Source organism: Glycine max, chromosome 9, assembly GCF_000004515.6.
Source record: "Glycine max cultivar Williams 82 chromosome 9, Glycine_max_v4.0, whole genome shotgun sequence".
NCBI classification, from domain to species: Eukaryota; Viridiplantae; Streptophyta; class Magnoliopsida; order Fabales; family Fabaceae; genus Glycine; species Glycine max.
This window is the reverse complement of record NC_038245.2, coordinates 49,447,228-49,469,826: the sequence shown is the minus strand read 5'-3', so window position 1 is coordinate 49,469,826 and position 22,599 is coordinate 49,447,228. Positions and strand designations below refer to the sequence as shown.

The window sequence follows — 22,599 nt, the reverse complement described above, 5'->3', positions numbered from 1 at the left end:
GTGTACGTTAAATAAAATTTGAATGATCTTATTTACAAAATAACAATTTAACATTTTGTTATATCTGCGTTAATCATTAAACGAAATTTAAAGAAGAATCTTTATTTCAATATTCAAGAAATCATAATAAGTAAACGCGGATAATTAAAATTTAAAGAAATTAGAATTGCACATTAAACAAAAATATAGTAAACACTAAAGTGTAAGCAAACCTTTAAATAGTTTGTATAAAGAATAATGGTTCAAATTTCTGCAACATTCACCTATATATATAAAAAAAAACACACTATAAAAATCATTCATTTGACCAAAAATAATTATTTTTTGTTTGTAAAATTAATTTTTTTAATAAAAATAAACATATATTTTTTGTCCGACACACCTGAATTGAGGCAAAGTGGCAGTTCAGGTGGCGAAAGAGAAGAAGTTCTCTTATCTTCTTTGTAAGAATAACGAAGCATTCTATTCTGCACTTGGGAGAAAGTAACAACAATGGTGGCGGGAACTGCAACCTTGAAGCTTAATCTCTCCGATTTTTCTTCTCCAATGTCAAGTTTCAGCGCTTCTTCCTCTTCTTCTTCATTCCCCTTTCTTCTTTCAATGCGAACCCCTTCTTCTTCTTCTAAACCCCGATTTCTCAGTCAGTCACTTCCTTCCTTAATTTCCTCCCTTTCTCCAACAGCTTTTCTCTCTTCGCTAACTTGCGCCTTTCTTTCAGGGATTTACGCCTTGACCAGCAACGACATCAAGGTCGGCACCAACCTCGAAGTCGATGGTGCTCCTTGGCGCGTGTTAGGTATCTTTTTTTTTTCGTTTTTCTTACCGCGCGTCTGAATTGTGGTTTTAGTTTTGAATTGTGAAGCCTCTTTTAACTTGGCTTGCGTTGCACTGCACGGTTCAGAGTTTCTTCACGTTAAGCCGGGAAAAGGCGCGGCGTTTGTGAGGACCAAGATGAAGAATTATATTACAGGGAACACGGTGGAGAAAACGTTTAGAGCTGGAAGCTCGGTAAATGCACACTAAATTGCAATGCCTCTGTTTGATCGCTGCATTTGGTTTTGATTTATAGCTTCAATAGAAGACTAATTAGGTAGCGTCAATGGATGAAATGGAGAGGATCTGTTTCCGTCTTTCGAGGCTAGGGGTTGAGGGAGATAAACTTGTCGTTGAAAAGCAACCTTAATTGCGGCCTAGAGAAATGCTAGGAACGCGCTCTATTCTATTGTTTGGAATTTATTGAAAATTACAAAAAATTTGTGGGTTTTACATCATATTTAATGTACCTCTCCTGATTTTTGTAGTTTCCAGTAGATTTTAACTAATGGGAGAGTGTGTTAGGGAGTGTGTTCCTAACACTCCTCTTGTGTCTTAAGAGTCAGACCAGTTGGTTGCCAATGTCTTAGAAAGGGATACCTATGAAAGGTTGAGTGTAGTGTCATAGTGTGTGTCTCAAGACCCATCTCGAATGCATGTATTATAGAATTTTCATGTCATGTTGGTTGCCATGGATTGGAGGGTCACTCCTAGCTTGCCTTAATTGGGGCTTATCAAAGTTGGTTGTCGGTTTCTCATGATTACAGAGTGGTTGACTAGAAAGGCTGAGTGAAGCGTCCTAGTGTGCAAACGTTGGGACATTGGCTCTTAAGGGGTTGAGATCCCACACTAACTAGAGATATGGTCAATGTAGTCTTTACAAAACCTGGATACTCCTAGGCTCGTTCGTGGTTTGATTCAGTGCAGAAAACTGAATTGAATTGGAAAATAGTTCTCCGTGAACCTAACCAAACTGGAAAACAGTTCGTCTGAACTGAACCAAACTGTTTCTTTGGTTCAGTGCACAGTTGAAAATTGACTGATTTTTTAACTCGTGGTTCAGTTTGGTTTATGGTTCAATTTTGGTTCACTAATTTTTTTTGAAAATTCCTAGGTAATCTTCACTTTACAAGCTGGTTTTGTGGGGTGCAGTTAGTCTCAAAGCACATATTCTAAGACTTATGTTTGTTTTTGTTACCTTTCTTGGTTCAAAGAACAAAGAGGAGTGAGGTTAATTTGACAGTTATTTGCTAAAAATTTGGATTTCTGGGTTTATCTTTTCCCATTTCATCTGTTCTGTTTCCTTTTGACAGATTGAGCAAGCAGATGTATTCAAAGAAACAAAGCAGTTTACATATAAAGATGGTGTTCAATTTGTCTTCATGGACTTGGTATTATCTAGAATCCATAATTATATAATATAACAAATTATGATATGTACATTTTTTTGGCTCTAACTAAATATAATCTCTGCCCATGGATTATTGACTAATGATTATGTTGAAGAGTTATAAAAAAAAATTCCAATTACGTTTATACTCTCTTCTCAATAGTTCTTTTGCATTTATGACTAGCAAAAATAATGAATATTGCGTTTAATTTGTCATAGTCTCTATGTTTAATTTGCTGTATTTTAATTTTCTCAGAATACATATGAGGAGTTTCGTCTGGGTGAAAAGGAAATTGGAGACAGAACAAAATGGCTAAAAGAAGGAATGGACTGTAATTTGCTGTTATGGAATGGAAAAGTAATCATCTCATCTCATAATATATTATGTCTTTCACTATTGTTGCAAGTCTCACATCGGGTGGTTAACGAGCATGGTAAGTGCTTATATAGCTGGGTAGGCCACTCCCTTATGAATTGATTTTTAAGGGGACTTTTTAGATGCTTGATCGAACTTTAACATGGTATCAGAGCAATTATAGATTCTGGCTTATGCATAGATTGGCAGGCACAAGGCTCCTCTAAATTGAGGTTTTTTTTTTTTTTTTAAATTCCCTCTAAAGTGAGTAGTATGGTTGTATTAGTCACATCCTTGATTTAATTCAAAGTATATTGTGATCTTAACCCACTATAATTTAAGAGTAGATAAACCGTTGCTTGATCACTTCGGTGACAAACTCACACTAGAGGAGCATTTCCTGATTGGCAGTATGGTATTTATAAATCAATACGATATGTGCTGTTACTGCTATTGATCTTGTTTAACAGTTTGTCTCTTTATAATATTTCAGGTTATTGATGTTGAACTCCCTATCACAATCAAGCTTACTGTAGTTGATGTGGATCCAGGACTTAAGGGTGACACGGCCCAAGGTGATACCATTTTGTTTATGCTGCAAACTTCTATTTTGACCAAATTCATATTGCAAACATTGTAAATGTAAACCATATTTGTTGCCAAGAAAATTTTCTGTTGCAATAGAATGATAATATCATCTCTCATCAGCTAGACCATGATTATCATTATGGTCTTTCTCGATCTGTCAAGGGATTAATTCATTAAGATTTCTCTTAATGCATATTTGATATTTCACAATTCGGCATCAGAAACCAATTAAAAAAAATGCTAAGATGATTATTGAATTTTCAAAGGACAGGATAGGTTTGTCTATCACACCTGTTATCAAAGGGAACGCATTTGTGTGATATCCAATTATACTGTTTGATTTCCTGCTTTCTTTTGTATCATCTTTTTTCTTACATTCCCTTGTAGAACTTATTACGCCTCTGATAACAAAATTTGATTGACAGGCGGAACAAAACCAGCCACCCTCGACACCAGCGCTGTTGTCAATGTCCCACTCTTTGTAAATGTCGGTGATGAAATATTGGTTGATTCAAGAACTGGGCAGTACATGAGCCGTGCTTAAGATTTCGCATCAAGTTTTGTAGTTGAAGTCCTGAGAATTCTCATTTGTTTTGTTCTTTTATTTTTTAGGATATAATTTACCAACGGAGATGGATTAAGTTCATTAAGCTTGGCAAATTGGCTGTGTTTTGTGACATTGAGTTAAAATTGTGTTGTAGTTTAGTTGCGAAACTAAAGCTCGTGGTGCATTTTTACATAAAAGCTAGCCATTATTAACCTTTGTTCCTTGCGATGAACAGAGAATAAATTGATACAGTTTATGCAGTGTTTTCTTTATTATCGAAAATAGTTACCAATATTGCTGCATTTTATTGGTTTAAAATTATAAGTTAAAGAAAAATGTAAAATCGGTGCATTTGTATTTGGCTTTTGTCCGTAACTTTGTACCACGCAATAGTTTCGACTGTCAAAAAGTTTTAATTGCAGCAATCTTACAAGATGTTTACAAATTAGATTTTAAACTGGTTTTTGGTTAGAAACTGATTTTAAAAACTGTTTGTTGATTGTTAAAAATTCAGTTTTAAAATTGGTTTTGAAAAGAAAACCAAATTTAAGACCAATTTCAAGTTGGTGAAATTTGTTTGAAAAAAATCCAAACTTTTTTTTGAAAAATATGAATTTGGATTTAAAATCCAATTCAATTATTTTAAATCCTCTAACTACACAGCTTATTAGATGCTTATGGTTAATTTTCTATAATAGCAATTACATAGAAGAACTCAATTAAAAAATAAATACAAGTTAAATACCAAATTGAAAAAAAATATAATTCAATAATTTAATTAAAAATACAAGTTGAGTGACCCAATTAAATATATTTCTTATTTAAATTTCCTATTATGTTCATTAGTCTAAATAATTAAAATCACCTAGTTTGAGAATCACACCACCTTCCTGAGAATGACAAATAGTATCCTATCATTTTATAGAGTACTTTTCATATTAGTCTACAATATGTTATTTACAAAAAAAAATCTATAATCTACTAATAAAATCTCTAACAAACTAATATTTATCAATAAAAAAAGCCTTCCCTATTTTATGAAGGGAAAGAAATTGTGAAGTTTTCATATTCATCGATACTCCTTTTGTTTTTCTCTTTACCTGTATATGTTGATTGGATTATGAAATTGGTTGAATTTAATTTTAAAGATTTAGAATTTAAAAATGAGTTCTTTGTATTTAGAGGTGACAAAATAGATTACCAGGTCCAATGTTAGGCAATCATATGCAAGTTGTGAGCTATAGCGGACCATGTAAAAAGAATTCAACTTCAATCCAAATCTCTAAAATGAAATTCAAACCTTAGAAAAGTATGGCGTTTTTGGGCTTTTAATGGATTTTTTGGGTTAAGCCCACATTAAACCATGATCGGATTGGGTTAAAAAGACCTATAAATAATTTGGATTCAATTTCAAATTCAAACATTGGACAATATCAAGTTAACCTTATCAATTTAATTGGACTTTTCACCTTTATTTATAAGTATGAGAGATTTTTTATAAGTTAAAATTATTATTGTGATAATTAAAAACTGTTATAATGTTTAAATTAATTATTTTATGATAACATAATTAATTTAAATGTTGTGATGATTTTTAATGTTATGCTAATTATTTAAAAAGATAAAACCTTAAAGGTATTAATGTAAAAAGGACAAAAATGACTCATACTCTCATTTTTCTTTCTCTGGTCTCTGGTCATAAATCGTGTCGTGATTTCCCCCATTCTAGAGTGTGAGTGAGCACCCTGCTTCGATTGGCCTCTGCCTCTTCCTTTGTTTGAATGGTTTTCGTTGCAAGTTTGTCTCTTTCCTTTGCTTGGTTTTCGTTCCCACTTTTTAACGAATTGATTTTTCTTTTACTGCTCCACACTCCCAAAATTTTCTGATTTTTGCTACAAATTTTAAGCAATGCGCATAGATAAATGAATAGGATTGACTCTGTGGATTGCATATTTTTCCTGATCTGAGATGCGCATTGAATTAAAAATTTCAGCAAAAATCAGAAAATTCGATTAGATCAATTAGTGTGCTAAGCCAATGAATTCAATGAGTGTGATCTACTTTGTATGTGTGGAATTGATCTCCCAAGCATTGCGCCTTTGTTTTTACTTTTATTTATCAATGATTTCATATTGTTTGGATTTTGTGTACTGTGCTTACACTTTTATTTTTTGACGACCCCTTCTGTTTTTTCCTCTCTTTTTTCTTTGTTGATTTGCTTAGAATATTGTCTTGCACTTCTTTCTCAGAGATTTCTCAGGTGGACGAGGTTTTGTTCTTGTTCAAACATTTTTACATCTGTATTTAATATTTGGAAAACATTCTGTGCCAGATATATAAACATGCTTCTGTTTAATTTTTCGGAAATAGCAGTGCTGAGAAAAAAAAATTAGCAGTTTTGGAGAAAAAAAATAGTTTTAAAATCAGTTTTGAAAATAAAAAAAATGGTTTTGGGTTCAAAAAACTGGTTTGAACCTTGAATTGGTTTTAAAACCAGTTTCTAAACTAGTTTTGAGGTTTAGAACTGGTTTATGGTTCAACGAAATTGGTTCAGATCCAACTGCTTAATACCGGTTTTGACCCTAAAACTGGTTTTAAAATTTAAACTGGTTCGTGTAAACTTCAAAGTCCAATCTGGTTTTGTAGAAAAATATGGTTACCAAACCGTTCTAATGGCTTGATTTGGTTTTTCCAAAACTTAGAACCAGGCCTGATAGGCACCCGCCAACTATTAGGAGAGTGTACATTAGGAGAAATACGCAGGGGACAGGGAATTAGATTATAACTAACTCCATTAGTTAGTTAGAGAGGTATCAGGTGTATGAAAGAGGGAAGAAGGCTCCGTAAAGGGATCCTTTTCAGATAATTCATTGGAGAGTTCAGGTCTCTTGAATACCTGAGACATTTTTCTACAAGAAAACTCAATTCTTGTTATTTTATCCTTCTCTCTGAAATCTAATCCAGTTCTATCAATGCCCATCCCTATTCTTGACAAATCTAAATATGAAATTATGTAATTAAGCTGATAAAGTTAGCACCTTGGTTCATACACACCATTTTGTATCTTTTCCCTCTTTTCTGTCTAGTCAAATATCTTTTTTTCTGTCAAAAGAAGTCATAAATTGGGGTTCTTAATTTTGGGTTGTGTGGTACTTGTTATGGTATTGTTAGCTTTATGCCTTTGACTGCACTTCAGGAGCATTTCGATGCTGATATTTGTTTTAAATATTTATTCTCTTGATTATCTTCATTTGGTGTTCACAATAATGTTGGTTGGTTGTTAATTGTGCTGTAAATTTGACATAGTGTGATTGTGATAAGTACAGGAATTTAATTTTGAATGTTTCCCTGCTAAATTCTATCCTCACCTTTATTTCAGATTCTGGATAAGTTTTTGGAATGGCAGCAATTTGCAGTCTTTACATCATCAATAAGTCTGGTGGATTGATATACTATAAGGTATGGTTGTTATTATTCTCTCTATTACTCACAAATTCAAAATTCAAATTATTTTCTGTTGGGTTTCTAAGAAATTTATTTTATATGCTCCTGATAGTGATGGCAGAAATCATTGTTGCTGTTGTTACTGGAAAGATGGATAACAATGATAGCTTAATTTTCTTTCCAACCTTTTGTTAAAAAAAATAATCAATTTCAATATTTTAGGTATAGTTGCAGTTCAGCTTTTCTTTTTACATGGAATCTATTTGAATTTCTTTTAATGTTTAGGATTATGGGTCTGCTGGACGAATGGATACCAATGACAGCTTGCGGGTGGCAAGTTTATGGCACTCAATGCATGCTATCTCTCAGCAGTTATCACCTGTTTCAGGTTGTTTAGGAATTGAACTTCTTCAAGCTGATACTTTTGATCTTCATTGCTTTCAATCACTGACAGGTATTTTTTTCTTCTAAACATTTGTCTTTAATTCATTATCACATTAGCTTTGTAATTTTCTCAGTGAATGAAATAAATAGTTTAGGGTAAATATGTTTAACATCATTTACATTTTACTCAGATAATTATAATACCTAGTACCGACTTTTGTTTTTCATGCACACATTTAAGGCCTTGCAACTCGCAGGTAACTGTAGTATGTATGGCCTGGTTTCAATTAATGATGGTTTCTCAGTGAACTGGTATATTGTCTGTATTTGGTTATTATTATTATTATTGTTACTATTACATACTTCTTTCTTACTGTGTTGTTATAATAGTTTTCTGTGCATTATCATTTTTCTGGTAATGAACACCCATTGCTCATTTCATTTTCTTGCCACACCTCTTGGCATTTTATATACGATAATAAAATTTCCCATTCCTCTGGGTCACACATTCACCTTCTGATTTGGGTCAATGAACTTAAGTTCTTGAGAGTTGACATTGTTCTAGATGTTTGGCTGCTGTGTAAATGTTTCCATATGTTGCTTTACTTTAGCATTTATGTTTTGCACTTTTTAGTTTAATGGGACTATCTTTCCTTGTTTAGCAGTTCTATATTAAGTTAAATGTCTCTGGCAAAATGAGCATGCAATATTCCTCACCCTTTTTTTTTAATGTTGACATTAACAAAAAATGATTCTTCTCCCATACAGGAACAAAAATCTTTGTGGTGTGTGAGCCTGGAGCACAATACATGGAAAGTTTATTGAAATTTGTCTATGAATTGTACACGGACTACGTTTTGAAGAATCCGTTCTATGAGATGGAGATGCCTATACGTTGTGAGCTCTTCGATATCAACCTAACACAGGCAGTACAAAAGGATCGTGTTGCATTTTTGGGCCGATAAATTTATATATGACTCTTCTAATTTCTATATTCTGATGAGTACATATAATCTGAAAATTGTCATTCAATTTCTTGTAAGGGACGAGTTTCTTTTACTACTCCTAGCCTTTGTATTTTATCAAGATTTACAATGTCTAAGACAAGTTTCCAGACATACGAGATTCTGCATTTCGAGCAATGTTTTTCATATGGTAGTAGTTAGAAATTGCTTGTGTATATGCCTACATAGTTACCTTGGCGTATGGTTTGTACTGCGGATGTAATTTATTTTCACATGGCAAACTTTGCGCATGCAAACCATATATAAGGTAACTATTTTTTTTTTTCGGGTATGACAAAAGGTTATAATGCTATTGCACAAAATTGAGTATGCCAAAAGTTTATAATGCTAACAAAATTCATATTTGTTAAATGTTACAAAAAAAAATCTAATATTTTTTGAATGTTACACAATTATCAACTATATTTTTAAAATGTTACTAATGGAAGAAATTAATATCAGTTTTTAAATGTTAAAATCATCAACATTTTTCTACTGTCATACCGCCAATAAGGATGAACATAATGCACAGTAATGCTATTGCTTCTTCACTTCATCTTCCACTAAGAGCAAAAATAGCACTTCTCTTCCATATAATTGCATGTTTTTTTTAAGGTCAGTCACATCATTGCATCTTAACATAGTACTGAACTAAACTTCCTAGCTTTGCTCCCACTCTTTTTCTTCTCATTCCCACTCCCTCTTTATAACATTTAGATCAGGTTCCCTGTTGGGAACAACACCCAACTTCACTGCAGCACAAAACAAATTAGAAGCACAAAACAATCTACCCTCCTCAATTAGTTCTTTGATCAGCACATCATAAGAAACTCTATTGGGAACTCCCCCATTCGCATGCAAAAGGACCAAAGCTGACACTGCATCATCCACTCTTCCTTCATCACAAAGCCCTTGAATCACCTTGTCAAAGGCAATTACCTCAGGAGAATATCCCAATCTAACCATCTCATACAAATTTGCCAATGCCTGATCAAACCTCTTCCCCTCACACAGTGCCTGGACTATGACCTCAAATGTCCCCTGGTCAACCACCAAACCCCTCTCTTTCATTTTCTCAAACACCTCACCTGCACCCTGAAGCAGACCTCTATCTCTATCCTTCCATGACCTCTTACACAACCTCCTCACCAGAGTCCCCATCATCCTCAAATCCACCTCCAACCCAACCCCAACCATTTCCTTGTACACCCCAAGGGCTGCCACAACTTGATTCCACTTCAACAATCCATGTAACACAGTGCTATAACTAACACAATCAGGAACACAATCATGCTCCTTCTTCATCATCTCCAAAACAGCAACACCCTCCATTGGCCTCCCCTCCCTAGAATACCCTTGAAGCAAGGTGTTGAAAGTGACAACATTTGGCACCACCCCCATTCCAACAGCTTCATTGAGCAACTCCATTGCCTCATCTGACCTACCCACTTTGCACAGACCATCCATCACAGCTGTGTAAGAGTAAACATCAGGCTCCAATGAGGTTGCATTCATATCATTCAACATCTCAAGTGCTTCATCCACCTTCCCCACATAGGACAAACCCTTAAGCAAGCAATTATGTGCATGAACACTAGCCTTGTAACCCTTTCCACCCATTACCTCAAAAACCTCCCTTGCCTTATTCACTCTCCCCCTTTTACAAAGGGAATTTATGAGAACAGTGAAGGTTGCAGCATCTGGTAGAAACCCTTTTTCCAGAGCAGTGTCCAATGCTCTCTTGGCTTCATCCATGTTGTTTTCTTCACAGTGGCACCTAATTATAATGGAGTGAGTGCAACAATCTGGCTCGAGCTGGAAAGATGGTAACTTTGTGAAGATTCTGAGACAAATATCAGGTTTTCGTGTAATTACTAGAGCCATGAGAAGGTGGTTGAAATCTGATATGGTTTGGTAGAGTTCGGGGACTTTTTCTAGGATTTGTAGCATCTGGGGTTTGGTGTTGGAGGAGGATAAGGCTGTGATCCTGTGGACAAGACCTTTGATTCGAAACCTAGTGACTGTGTCCTCGAAATTAAGGTCATTTGTTGTTGTTGTTGCTGTGGATTTGATGGCAGAGAAAGAGAGTGTGGTCTTACCTGGTCTGATGGTGATGGTGTCATTGTTGATTTTGGTGGCAATGTTGGTGAGAAAAGGGGTACGAGGTTGAAGAATATGGTGGCACGTGGGAATTGGAGAAGGCATGACCATATGGACTTTGAACGAGCTTGGAACTGGGAAGTGTTGCTGTGGTGTGAGCTATGCCTGCCTATGAAGATGGATTTTGCATCCGTGACATGGATATTGGTCTTGGTAGAAGGATGAAAGATGACGTCGTTTCATATATACTTCATTTGTCACGTACTAACAAAATCTATCAAGGTTAAATTTATTAGCCTTTCATATAATAATGACATCATAATAAAAAGTTAATGATTTTTTAACTAATTCTCATCCCATAAAAAAAACATTGAATTTGTCAATAATTTTAATGACATTTCATATGATATTATTTTATTCAATATTTTTATTGATCAAAACTCTTCGTAGTTAATTCTTTTCAAAATCTGGAAAATTAGTTTTATTTATTTTCAGAATCAATGACTATTTTCATAAATCAATATTAGATTTTTCAACATGTTTTGTCTTTATTTATACGCTTTCTAGAAAACTTCATCGAATGTTACGTATCTCATAGTTACTCCAAACCAAACACGTTTAACAGTGAAATTTTTATATAATAAGCTACCGAAAAGTAAATACATCTTATTTGATATAAGTAATACCAATTAATTATTTTAAGTCATTTTTAACCGTACAGTTTATATACTTACATAGCTTTCGGATCTCTCTCTTTCTTTCTTGTGTAATTCACGGGAATGTTATAACAAATCCATTCAAATGTCTGTTCTGCCCTTCTCTTCAGATGTTAGGGAAATTCAAACTCCAGCTAGCTAGGACTATTATATATTAAGGGGATAAGAGATATCTTGATGTGATGGTGGCCTCTGATAAGGTAAAGAAAGGGTTTAGCTTGATTTGCTTGAAGTCTCAACTCAACCTCATAATTAATTAAGTTCACTTCATAAGTAAGGTGAGGTATAAGGCTGCAAACCTATTTTGAAGCCTAATCTCAAGTTTGGTCCAAAACTTAAAGAATACTTCACCCTCGGTCTCGAAACAAACAGATGAATGAAGCTAAAAAACGAAGTCATTTGTAGCTTGAAGGTCGGCCTAATTAAAGAAGTTCAAGAGTACAATTTTCCATTTCTATTAATTTGAAACTCATACACTAATTTTCTTAAAACATTATTGATGGACTAAATAAATTTCAATTATAATAAAAATTGACTCCAGCAGCATTAAAAAATGACCTGAAGAAACATGATTGAAGAGATAAATAGGGCCTTAATAAAGTGTGTTCATACTAATTCATAGTAGGACCTTATAGTCCCGTACTAGATATTATAATCCTTGTTCAACAAAAGACACAATCAGATTCAAAAGAACCGCATAAGTTAAAACAGCAGTAAATCCTAAAGTGCCCTTTTCGAAATCACAGCATTATAAACACCCAAATCGATCCCCCCAGGTGGAGTAACATCAACAATCTCAGAATAAAAACCACCTTTAATTTATATATTATTGATACAAAACAATGCCCTCACTGCCGCACTTTCCACCGGTAACTGACACAACAGCTCAAACAACCACCAGCTAGAGTCCATGATCTTCGCCAAATGACGTGTGTGTTGACTGTGATTAGGGTTGCAGTGGTCATAGAACACTCCCAAATGTCTTCGTACTCGTTGCAAAGAGGGCGAAGCGAAAGGACAGATCCAATGGGTTAGGGGACGTCATTTGAATTGTCATTAATTGCATCATGTCTTTTACTTGGAGCGAGGGCATATCTGCAAGCATACAGAACACACAAGTTACACAAACACCCAAACAGCAGTCACCTCTTTAAATATATTATTTATACATTATTACACAAAAAAACCGAAAAAAAATGAAGTGATGGACTAAAGCCCATGAACGGAGCCACAGACACAGCAGATCAGCCCATTTCCACCACGAACCCGGCCCATAAGGTAGCATAGTATCTTGTTGAAGCAGACTGCGTCAAGTCTTCCCCTTTTGCCAATTCACAAAGTCTACGTTCCAATCCCAAATAATAATAAATAAAAAACCCCACAATTTTTTCAGTTTCTTGATTTCTTCTTCCTTCTCTTTCAGATTCCAATCCAAAGAGTTGTTATTGTTATTTCCAGTTTTTCATCCATTTTCCCACTTCCGCGCCATCAACTGATTTTCCCTGAAAAGGGTTTCTTCTGATTTCTTTTACCATATTGTTTCTTTGTTTTTTCTCCCTCCGAAGTTTCTTCCAATTTTTTCTTATTACAAATAATCAAAGATGTGTGTTTGAGGGTGTTGCAGCTCGATCACAATGAGAACACACGCGTTACTGACACTTTTGTTGTTTTCTCGGGTTATGTTTGATGTTTCCGACGCTTTCTCTGTTCGGGAATTCCGAAAGTTGATTGCCTCTGATCCAAAAGATAATCAACCAAAGGTGAGTTTTTTTTTCTTTCTTTCCCTTGTGCTTCCTTGTTTGAATATAGCTTCCACGTGTTTGAAATTTTTATTCTTTCTTACGTGGTTGAATAAAGTTTTCGCCTTTAGGATCCAAACCATGCTGGTGAAACAAACAAGGCCACAGGGGGTTCACCTTCCACCAATGTGAGTGGTCCTATTTCATCCCCAGTTCCACAACCACAACCTCTGCCCAAAGTGATGAAGAATACAAATGATGATAAAAAAAAGGACAATAATTCAGCTCCTCCTGTGAGTGTACCTCCTCCACCAAAAAATGATGATGGTGGTGACAAGGGTCTGGATAAAGAGAATGACAAAATTGAGGGCATGAAGTTTTCACATAATAGCACCACTGAGACTTGTGACGGGTTCAACAAGTGCACAGATGATGGGGGCATGGTTGCTTGCATTTCGAAAATTGGTACTCACTGTTCATCATTGCTTTTGATTATTCGTTAAGTTTCATCAACCAACGGCTTGTTTGTCTGTGTGTTTAATGTTTTGGTGAGTTTTATTGCTTGTTGTTTGTATTCATAGTAGGAGGGCATTTGCTCTGCTTACGACACATATCAAGGGGAGAAGTTGGTTCTTTGACAAATGTTTGCTTAGTTTAGGATGACTATATCAAAGTGCTTAGTCTTTGGATGGTATGGAGTTCTAGTTAGATGCTATTGATCGAATTTGTGATGTCTAGATAACTGAATGTTCCGGTTTAGAATATACAGCTAGAAGAAAATTAAGTATTGTTGCAAATTGAATGCTGCCACTTAAGTTACATAACCAAATTGTAAAACTATGGAATGTAGATGGAAAGATAACCCTTGGAAAAATGTTTTGGTTAATTGCAAGGTATGGAACTTGAGCCCACATTGAAAATTATAGGGACTAAAAACATATTTTTCTCTTTTTATTATATCCACCATGCTTCTACTATAACCTTTATGGCATTTTTTTGGATTGCCACCATGAACCACCATCTTCCATTAACAACACTAAACAAAATTCAATGCCAGGCTATTTTTGAAAATTTTGGGTGTGTCGAATCCCTGACAAGCGTATCAAAGTATCATGCAAATAGTATAAAACAGAAAGTTCAAGTATTGTATCCACAAGAACTTGTTTGTATCAAGCTATTTGTGCAAATTCAACAACTAGGCAAAGGATAATTTGGGTTTTGCATGAGATGATTAAAAACACTAAAAACATAACAAATAAAAGGTGAGCAAAAACACAAACAATTGTTGGGCAAAAAGAGCTAAATGCAAAAATAAATGGAAGTGTTGGAGATTTGGCTACACTTAACTAACAATCTCAGTAGTTATAAAGGTTTTCTTTACCCAATATCCACTCTAATGCGACTTTAACCTACTATAGTGCTGTAACCATGATCCCTCATGTGAGAGAGCCTAAGTTGCTTAACTCAACTCCTAATATCTTAGCAAGTCAAGCTAAATCACTTGGATTCAAGAACAAAGATTTATCAAGGCTAACAAATGTTATTCTATCCCTAGACGTAAGACCCATTAGATACTAAGTTCAAATCTTAGTCAAAAAGTATTTTTCAATAACAGTTTGATTATGAAACATGTTCATATGGTTGATCACTAATGATTCTAACAAACATCCCTCCATCCCTAATCCTTAGATGGGACATTCAATAGATGCTCTATGCTAAACTCAATTTTCAAGCATTTCCCAATGATAATAAAAACAAAGAATTGAAGCTAAGGTAATCAAACCTTAAAACAATCAATCAAAATGGAAAGAAGTAATAACACAGGAATAAACACTGAATAAATATGAAGATTAACTACATAAGAGTAAACTTAATACGTCAATTCCCCAACAAAGGATAAACTAGCCTCTCATTGTCATGAGAGACCACAAAATTACAAATGGAAAGGAGAAAATGAAGGGAAATGGAGGAAAATGGAAGATGGGAGATCTAGTTGCTGCACACCATCCCTAGGTCAATGCCCCCCTTTGATCCCCAAAAGAATGTTCCTTTTATACTGGGTCCAAGGCCTTTGTTTTGTCACTTCAGAGTGGGTTCTACTCGCTGGGCGATTTCTTTGTGAATTCCAAAAGACACTTTAGATGTGATTTCACTCGCTGGGCAAATTCTTCACCAACTGAAATTCTGAATTTCTTTTCTTCACTTTAGATGTGAATCCACATGAACTTTGTTTGTACTTAGATTAATGGAAACCCAATTTAAAAGCAAGAGATAAGAATTTAAAATAAAAGAGAAAGATAGATAGACGATAAGGTAAAGAAAAGATAAGATATTTAAAGATAAAATTAGAAGATAAAAGAAAAGATAAGATACTTAAAGATAAAATTAGAAGATAAAAGAAAAAGATAAAAGATTGAAAGATCAAAATAGAAGATAAAATATTTAAATTGAGATATGATAAAGATAAGAACAACAACTTCTAAGAAAACCCAACAATAAAATAAGAAACTTCAAACAATAAAATAGGGAATAAAATCTATATAGTAAAATTGCTAAAACCTAACAAGTCTAATCAGTCTAGATATATGGATTCAGGATTTGTTTGTTATCAATACCAGCGAACTAATTATGCCCCACATCTATCCATCTACTTGTCCCTGATGTCTCACGATGACAAGCTTACCTTAATTACCTATCTTCCAAATACCCTTTGCGAAGACTCAATAACTAAGATGCATTAAGATTACATTCTAGATGTTTGCTAAAGCATGGGCATTGGGGCATTAAGTCATGCTAACCCAATGATTTCTTTCTTTTATTGTTCTATTAAGCGTTACCCTCTCCCGAGTGGCCTAACCCTTAAAATCGATTCACGCATTCATTCCTTATCCCTAATTAGGCGTTACCCTCTCCCGAGTGGCCTAAAGACTAACAGAAAATAAAGTTTGAAATGCAGAATAAATAAGAAAGAAAAGCAGATAAAAGAACCTGGAAGGAAAACCCTCTAAAAGATAACCCGATAATTTCTTCCTTTTAGTGTTCTATTAAGCGTTACCCTCTCCCGAGTGGTCTAATCCTTAAAACAGATTCAAGTATTCATTCCTTACCCCTAATTGGCTTCACCCTCTCCCGAGTGGACTAAACCCTAACAGAAAGTAAGTTCCGAGATACAAGATGTAAAAAGAAAGAACGGTAAATAAATAAAAGAACCTGGAGGGAATTTCTCTTTTTATTGATAACTCTTGAAATGCTCCATACATTATTGGCTTTTTAGGCCTGTCAGGCCCTAGTTAGGGGATTAGCCACTCATGGTCATGAGGGCTTTACAATGAGAGGAGGGGTGAAAGAAAGAAGGGAGTAAATGAAACCCCTAAGAGAGGGGTTCTCTGATGGTGTGTGTCCTTGTCGCTTGGACTGACTCTCTATTTATAGCTACTGAAGTGGGCTTTAGGCCTTTGTAGGCGTGCTTAGCACGACACCCCGCGCTTAGCGCGTGTACTTCCTGGCCCGCTTAGCCAGTGACGCGCGCTGAGCGCGCGTGTTGGGCTGGGCCTTCTTCAAATTTTCTTCATTTCTTCAATTTTTCTGCCCTTTTTGCTTGTTACACCTCTAATTTTTATACCTGCAATCAAAATTCGAAATTAATTAAATCTTTCCAAATTGAAGCATAAATAACTGTTAAATAATTAATTCTAAGTTAATCTTTCCACTATTAATTCACTATTATTTAGCAGTTATCAGTGGCCTTTACTCGCTGGGCAAGTTCTTCTGATGACTTGACACTTCTTTTTCACTCTTGAGCTGCCATGTGACCTTGTTTGCACAATTACTCTCGTTGGATGAGCATAGCTCGCTAAGTGAGACATCATGAATGACATTTTCAATTGGTGCTCCAAAACCTTGACAAAAGAGTAGAAACTAAAAAAAAGGATTAAAATTTTATTTACAGCCTAAAATTCTATAAAACTCTATTTCCTAACTAAATTGAGACTAAACTAAAGCAAAAATTCAGGAAAAGTAGATAATTGTTGTGTTGTTTGTAATTCAAATGAACGTATGTACAACAATTATTAGTGTGTCTTGAGTTCTTGGACCATTTTCTTATGACTAGTCTCGGTAGAAGTGAAAAATCCTTTTAGGATCCAATTGCAAGGTATGGAACTTGAGCCCACATTTGAAGTATGGGGTTCTAGTGTGGAGTTTATAAGGCCTTGAGCTCTCCAACTACAACAAGTTTTTGTGGTTTGGTTTTCTCAAGGTTCTTACCAATTGGTATTTGGTATTAGAGCCATCAACCATGTCTCTCGGTTGCATACGAGTGGCATAGGTGGTGATGCTGGCATTGTCGTGTTCATTTGGGACTAGTCAAAGAGCTAGTGCATAGCTAGCCTGTGTGGGTGTTAGGGCTGTGGAGCGTGCAGGGATGATAGAATACAATTGCAATGTATGGGACTTGAGTCCCACATAGAAAGTATGGGATTCTATTGTGGGATTTACAAAGAGTTGGGCCCTCTAACTACAACAGCTAGCTTTTGTGGTGTAGTTCTCCCAAGCTTCTTATCAAAGCCAAATGTTTGTGGCAATGGGCATTATTTGTTACACTTTGGTGCATTTTGGTGTAGTGTATGGCCTAGTTTGTTTATTGTTTTCAAAATCAATTTTCTGTTTTCTGAAATTTGTTTGTCCCCTTGGCACATTTTTGTTTTCTAAAAGTTTGTTTTGTTCCCTAAACACTTGAATAGAGCACTTAAGAAATGAAAAGAAGAGGATGGGAAAACATCTCCCAGTTGTTTCTGGTTTTTAAAACACCTGTTTAGTTGGTTTTAGATACTATTTTCAAAACTTATAGATTTTGGATTAGAAATTGATTGGTTAGTAATGTGGAATTGTTTTAGAAAACAATTTTATAACCAAAAAGCATGAAAGGAATCAAGAAGGCCCTAATTCTCTAATTTCTTTGTCTAAGCAGCTGCTTTTGGACAAAATAAGGGGTTCATTGTTGCTAAACTAGAGATAATTTGTTTTAGGCTTAAATATGTTTTTAGTCCCTCCAAATATAGTGAATTTTGGTTTTTGTCCTTAAAAAAAATTGTTGCTTTTGGTTTTCATAGATTTTTTTTTTGAAATGGTCTCTATTAATATTTTGTGATGATGTGGCATGCATCTAGACAGGTCATGTCAAAGTGGTTGTTGACATGACAATTCTAGTTGCATGCCACATCATCATTAAATAGTAATAGAGACCATGTTCAAAAATAAATAAATTATGAGGACCAAAACCAACAAATTACTTTTGAAGGACTAAATCAAATTTTGCTATATTTATATGGACTAAACATATTTAATCCTTTGTTTAATTTTTAACCAATTATTTCTGTCTAACTGGTGGAGCTAGTTCATGAACTGGGACCAGTCCTCTGCTTAAGTGACTGGATCAATGGATTACTATAATCCTGTTCACTTTCATTTAAGAAATGATTGCTTACAAGATGCAGACTAAAGTTCTATGCTTGATTATTGGTCAGTTTTTGTTCAATCTGTTGAACCAGTCAGTCTGATCCAGCTTGCTTTCAGAACTTTGACTGTTAGTTGTGTGTGGATTTTGGTCCTTGATCAACATTTGAAGGAACAATGCAAGCAATAGTGTTGCATGCACCTCTCTATTTTAGAAGCCGTTTATTGATTGGAGATTCTTTCAGTACCCTTTTTTATTGAGGGTACTGGTAACCTGTATTTATATTTCAAGTAAGTGGAACAATTGGAGAAATATTAACTAATCATTAATTGTTAAGGTGTACTGAAACATGTATTGAAACTTTAGGTCAAACCTTTACCATTGTAGTACTGTTTTCACAAAAATCAATATTATGAACTTATTTGTATTCATAATTCATGTAAAAACAACCAGATCCCAAATACTTGGTTGTTCTTCTTCACAATGGAGGAGATGGCATCATCATAGTGAAGCTTCGTACTGATTTTGATAATAACCTGGGAGATGTAGAAGTTCACAAAAGTAAAACAGAAAAGGTATCATTTATCTTAAGCTGACCTTTTTTTTTTGCTTAATTGATGTTTTTATTTATGTATCAAGGTACTATTTAATTCTTCGTACCCCTTCTGCTTCAAACTGCAGCAAAAGCCTGAGATGCACTGCTCCATAGCCACTGTCTTAACTCATTGTTTATTTTGTGAGACAAACAGAACTTAACTCAGCATTATTTTGGACAAAAAAATGCCATATGTTAAAAAGTATCAGTGAATACTTGACAAAGAGTTTTGGATAAATAATAGACGGCTATTGAATCAATGTTATCATTTTCAGGACTCACTTAGCTATTGAGCTATGAAATTTTAGAATCTTATACTTCATTTGGATGTATGGAACAAAAGGAAATTTGACAGTTATTTAGTAATGAAGTAGAATGAAAAAGGACACTATTCCTCCACTTATGTTAAGAGAATCAGGATTCTTGTAACATGGAGAAGTAAGGAAAAGAGATTTTAGATTCTTGTTTTCATAATTTTAAAACTTCTCTTGTTAGTAAGGAAAAGAGATCTCCGTCAGCAGGACTTTCTGAATGTTCATTAAATCTCATACATATTTCTCTGCATTTTCTCTACTTCTCTAAGGAAAGTGTTGTGTTCCTAAAGAACACATCATTAAATCTCATTCCATTTGTTTTTCTTTTTTCCACTACTACTCTCCATTCCAGTAAGGGGTTGGCTGTTACTTTATTTTCAATTTCATTTCAGTTTGTTCAACTCACCCAAACTACAATACTCTGCAAACATTGAAATTATATGAAATCTGATTATAATGTTTGTTTATAATTATATCTACTTACTGTAAGAAAGGAATTCTTTGACAAACTTTGCCATAAGTTAAATTGTGTGGTTTATAAATCCAGTCAATTGTTACTCCACCTCCTGCTCTGTTACACTACCATCACTACATGGCTCAGACTTCTTTCTCTTCCTTGTGCCAATGGCTCGGAAGAACAGGGTGATCTTTCATGTAAAAATCACTTATCTCCTGTTGTTTTTGTACATGCTGTCTCAAAATTATCTGTTCAAGCTTGTGTGTTATGTATATTATTGTTTTAGGTGTTCAGTTTAATAAGTTTCATGAGAATTAAATTGATGACCAAAATTTCTTCACTGCACTCGATTGCTATTCATGTCTACAGTTATCTTACTGCTTCTGCACTCTTGTTTTTCAGGTCAACATCACACAAAGTAGCAGCAAAAGTACCCAACTGACTTTAAATGCTGGAAAAGGGGATTGTGTGCTTCACATGGTTTCAAATATACCTGATGAGAATTTCATTCTGCGTCTTCCTTCTTATGACAAAATTTTAACACCAGTAAATGGTGCCTATTTCCTCATATTGATGGTCCTAGTCTTTGGAGGGACATGGGCTTGCTGCGCATGCAGGAAGAAACATCATGATGAGGTTCCGTATCAAGAGCTTGAAATGGCACTGCCTGAGTCTGCATTAGCTACCAATGTAGAATCTGCCGAAGGTTGGGATCAGGATTGGGATGATGATTGGGACGACAATGTGGCGGTGAAGTCACCGGCAGCGCATGCGGGAAGCATCTCGGGGAATGGCCTTACTTCCAGATCCTCAAACAAAGATGGATGGGAGAATAACTGGGATGATTAGGGTTATCAGGAGGCAGACGACAAGGGAAATGATATATTAACCACAAAGTGGAAAAGGAAAGAAAGGGAAAGCATCAGAGTTGGGGAAGTTAAGATCAAGGGATGTGAGAAATGTGGCTGTGCTAGGGCTTAACTTTGATGCATGTCCATGCAAGGGACTGCAAAAAAGAAGAGAGGAAGTGTAATAGTTTTAACAAATTGGATTCTTTTTTTTTTTTTTTTTTGTATTGAATGTGTAATAGTGAATGCCCTGGCCCAAACGGGAAACTATAGAAACTGTAAATGAAATATAGGAGGTAAAGTATATTTTGGCTTTATCAAATTTATATACACACTATTCTAGTGATCACAGAAATGAAGACTTTTGTTATTGTTTTTGACTTGTGAGATGTGTTGGCAATACATTTTTTTTTTATATATACTAATGTTCTGTTTCTAGGTTCATGGCTTTACTTCTAGGAAACGGCTCCATCTAATGTGTTGTTACCTTGGAAGTGAGGGTGTTTGTTGTATGCATGCACTTTCATGTATAGCCATTGGTTTGGTGTAAAGATGTCATCAATGGCAGGAGTGAAATACGGAGGACTTGGAGAATAGGTTTTATGAAATGAGAAATGCTGATCATTTTTAGACATTTCAATAACTTCATAATACTATAAATCACAATCAAGGATTAACTAGGACAAAATAAAAATTCTAAGGATTTTGGTCTTAAGCCCTTTATACTGAGTTCAAGGATTAATTTTCAAGAAAGGAAGCTGGGTGCGTTTTTTCTTATTAAGAAAATAAGATATTTTGGTCTTAAACTCTTGGTATTCAAAAGCCCCTTTAAGTCTTGACTAAACTGAGTCAAATTGGTCGGGTTGACTTAAGGAGGCAAAACTCTTTCAATACCTATTTTTGTTTCATACATAAGACTTAAATGAGTCTTTAGTTTTACTTAAACAAAGACGAATTTCAGTGGGTGGGGACAAGGGTCTTCTTGGTCATTTTTAAAAAAAAATCTATATATGGAATTTATTTATTTTTCAAAAAAAGTAGGTAGTTTGTTATTTACTAAATAATTCTTATATATAATATTTGAATATTTATTTTCAAGATTTTTGTCAGCTTACTTTCTCGTGCCATGTGTATTCTTACACCTCAAATATCTCATTATTTTTTTTCTCAAATAATATTCCCTAAACTAAGTTAATCTCAACTTATTCCATTGTTAATAGTGAAAACTTTCTATATTTGTAAATCTGGAGTTTAAAAAAAAATTCACACATTATATCAAATTAATAATTAATTCATGTATTTTTTTTATAATTTACTCATTAAATTCAGAAGCTTTATTTTTTAAAATTTATTCTTGTATAGTGAAAATAAAATCTTCACTCTTTTTTGATAAGCAATAAAAATCTTCATTCTTGACAATGCAAATATCTTGTATTATGTTTTATACTCTATACCCACTTAAAACAAGTGATTTCATCATTGTTACATACACATTTCTCTTTCAACTTCTATTTTTAAATTTCATGAAATGCAAGAAAAAAGTTACTAATTAATACAATTATATGTTAAAATTTGATTATTTTGGTTCCTCTTTCTTACAGTGCATGCTTTCCAACTTAAAAGGGTATCAAACTTGTCAAATTTCACTGCATAAACTAACAAACATAAATTGAAATAAGATATTTAGAAAAGGTAATAGGCCATGCTTTCAAAATTAATAATTCTTCATGAAAGAAAGTCAGTGGTCTACTCTTGAGATTTATTTTCTAATCCATGAAACATTACAGGGCATCATAAATCATTTGAAAGATTACCCTTACGCATATATGATATATGACACATATCACACT

The 22,599-nt window shown here is 34.4% G+C and overlaps 4 protein-coding genes across 8 annotated transcripts; 3 read left to right on the top strand and 1 right to left on the bottom strand.

The window, feature by feature from the left end:
* The first annotated feature begins 380 nt into the window (after positions 1-380).
* LOC100306051 (elongation factor P) lies at positions 381-3,865 on the top strand. Of its 2 annotated transcripts, NM_001249862.2 has the most exon segments (7): positions 381-640; positions 719-796; positions 902-1,008; positions 2,127-2,204; positions 2,460-2,561; positions 3,052-3,133; positions 3,572-3,865. In NM_001249862.2, coding segments are annotated over 7 exon segments (714 nt in total). In that variant the 5' UTR covers positions 381-492; the 3' UTR covers positions 3,691-3,865.
* A 1,481-nt stretch (positions 3,866-5,346) lies between these two features.
* LOC100499988 (uncharacterized) lies at positions 5,347-8,687 on the top strand. 4 transcript variants are annotated; one of them, XM_006586568.3, is made up of 4 exons: positions 5,347-5,425; positions 7,073-7,152; positions 7,423-7,591; positions 8,290-8,639. In XM_006586568.3, exons 2-4 carry the CDS (start codon positions 7,093-7,095, stop codon positions 8,484-8,486), a joined length of 426 nt encoding a protein of 141 aa, XP_006586631.1. In that variant the 5' UTR covers positions 5,347-5,425; positions 7,073-7,092; the 3' UTR covers positions 8,487-8,639.
* Positions 8,688-8,899: 212 nt separating this feature from the next.
* LOC102667548 (pentatricopeptide repeat-containing protein At5g16640, mitochondrial) lies at positions 8,900-10,939 on the bottom strand. The gene has a single exon (XM_006587859.4). It carries the CDS (start codon positions 10,734-10,736, stop codon positions 9,213-9,215), a length of 1,524 nt encoding a protein of 507 aa, XP_006587922.1. The 5' UTR covers positions 10,737-10,939; the 3' UTR covers positions 8,900-9,212.
* Positions 10,940-12,609: 1,670 nt separating this feature from the next.
* Positions 12,610-21,136, top strand: LOC100814077 (uncharacterized). Its single transcript, XM_003533610.5, has 4 exons — positions 12,610-13,101; positions 13,212-13,545; positions 18,989-19,110; positions 20,304-21,136. The coding sequence occupies exons 1-4, from the start codon at positions 12,976-12,978 to the stop codon at positions 20,748-20,750; spliced, it is 1,029 nt and encodes a 342-aa protein (XP_003533658.1). The 5' UTR covers positions 12,610-12,975; the 3' UTR covers positions 20,751-21,136.
* The last annotated feature ends 1,463 nt before the right edge of the window (positions 21,137-22,599 follow it).

Excerpts from the sequence above, each read along its gene's own strand:
- LOC100306051 (XM_041004770.1), top strand. The coding sequence starts at position 493 with ATGGTGGCGGGAACTGCAACCTTGAAGCTTAATCTCTCCGATTTTTCT. Across the intron at positions 641-718 it reads TTCTAAACCCCGATTTCTCA|GGATTTACGCCTTGACCAGC; the intron begins GTCAGTCACTTC and ends CCTTTCTTTCAG. Across the intron at positions 1,009-2,126 it reads CGTTTAGAGCTGGAAGCTCG|ATTGAGCAAGCAGATGTATT; the intron begins GTAAATGCACAC and ends TCCTTTTGACAG.
- LOC102667548 (XM_006587859.4), bottom strand. The coding sequence starts at position 10,736 with ATGGTCATGCCTTCTCCAATTCCCACGTGCCACCATATTCTTCAACCT.
- LOC100499988 (XM_006586568.3), top strand. The coding sequence starts at position 7,093 with ATGGCAGCAATTTGCAGTCTTTACATCATCAATAAGTCTGGTGGATTG. Across the intron at positions 7,153-7,422 it reads GTGGATTGATATACTATAAG|GATTATGGGTCTGCTGGACG; the intron begins GTATGGTTGTTA and ends TTTAATGTTTAG. Across the intron at positions 7,592-8,289 it reads TTGCTTTCAATCACTGACAG|GAACAAAAATCTTTGTGGTG; the intron begins GTATTTTTTTCT and ends TCTCCCATACAG.
- LOC100814077 (XM_003533610.5), top strand. The coding sequence starts at position 12,976 with ATGAGAACACACGCGTTACTGACACTTTTGTTGTTTTCTCGGGTTATG. Across the intron at positions 13,102-13,211 it reads CAAAAGATAATCAACCAAAG|GATCCAAACCATGCTGGTGA; the intron begins GTGAGTTTTTTT and ends TTTCGCCTTTAG. Across the intron at positions 19,111-20,303 it reads ACAAAAGTAAAACAGAAAAG|GTCAACATCACACAAAGTAG; the intron begins GTATCATTTATC and ends CTTGTTTTTCAG.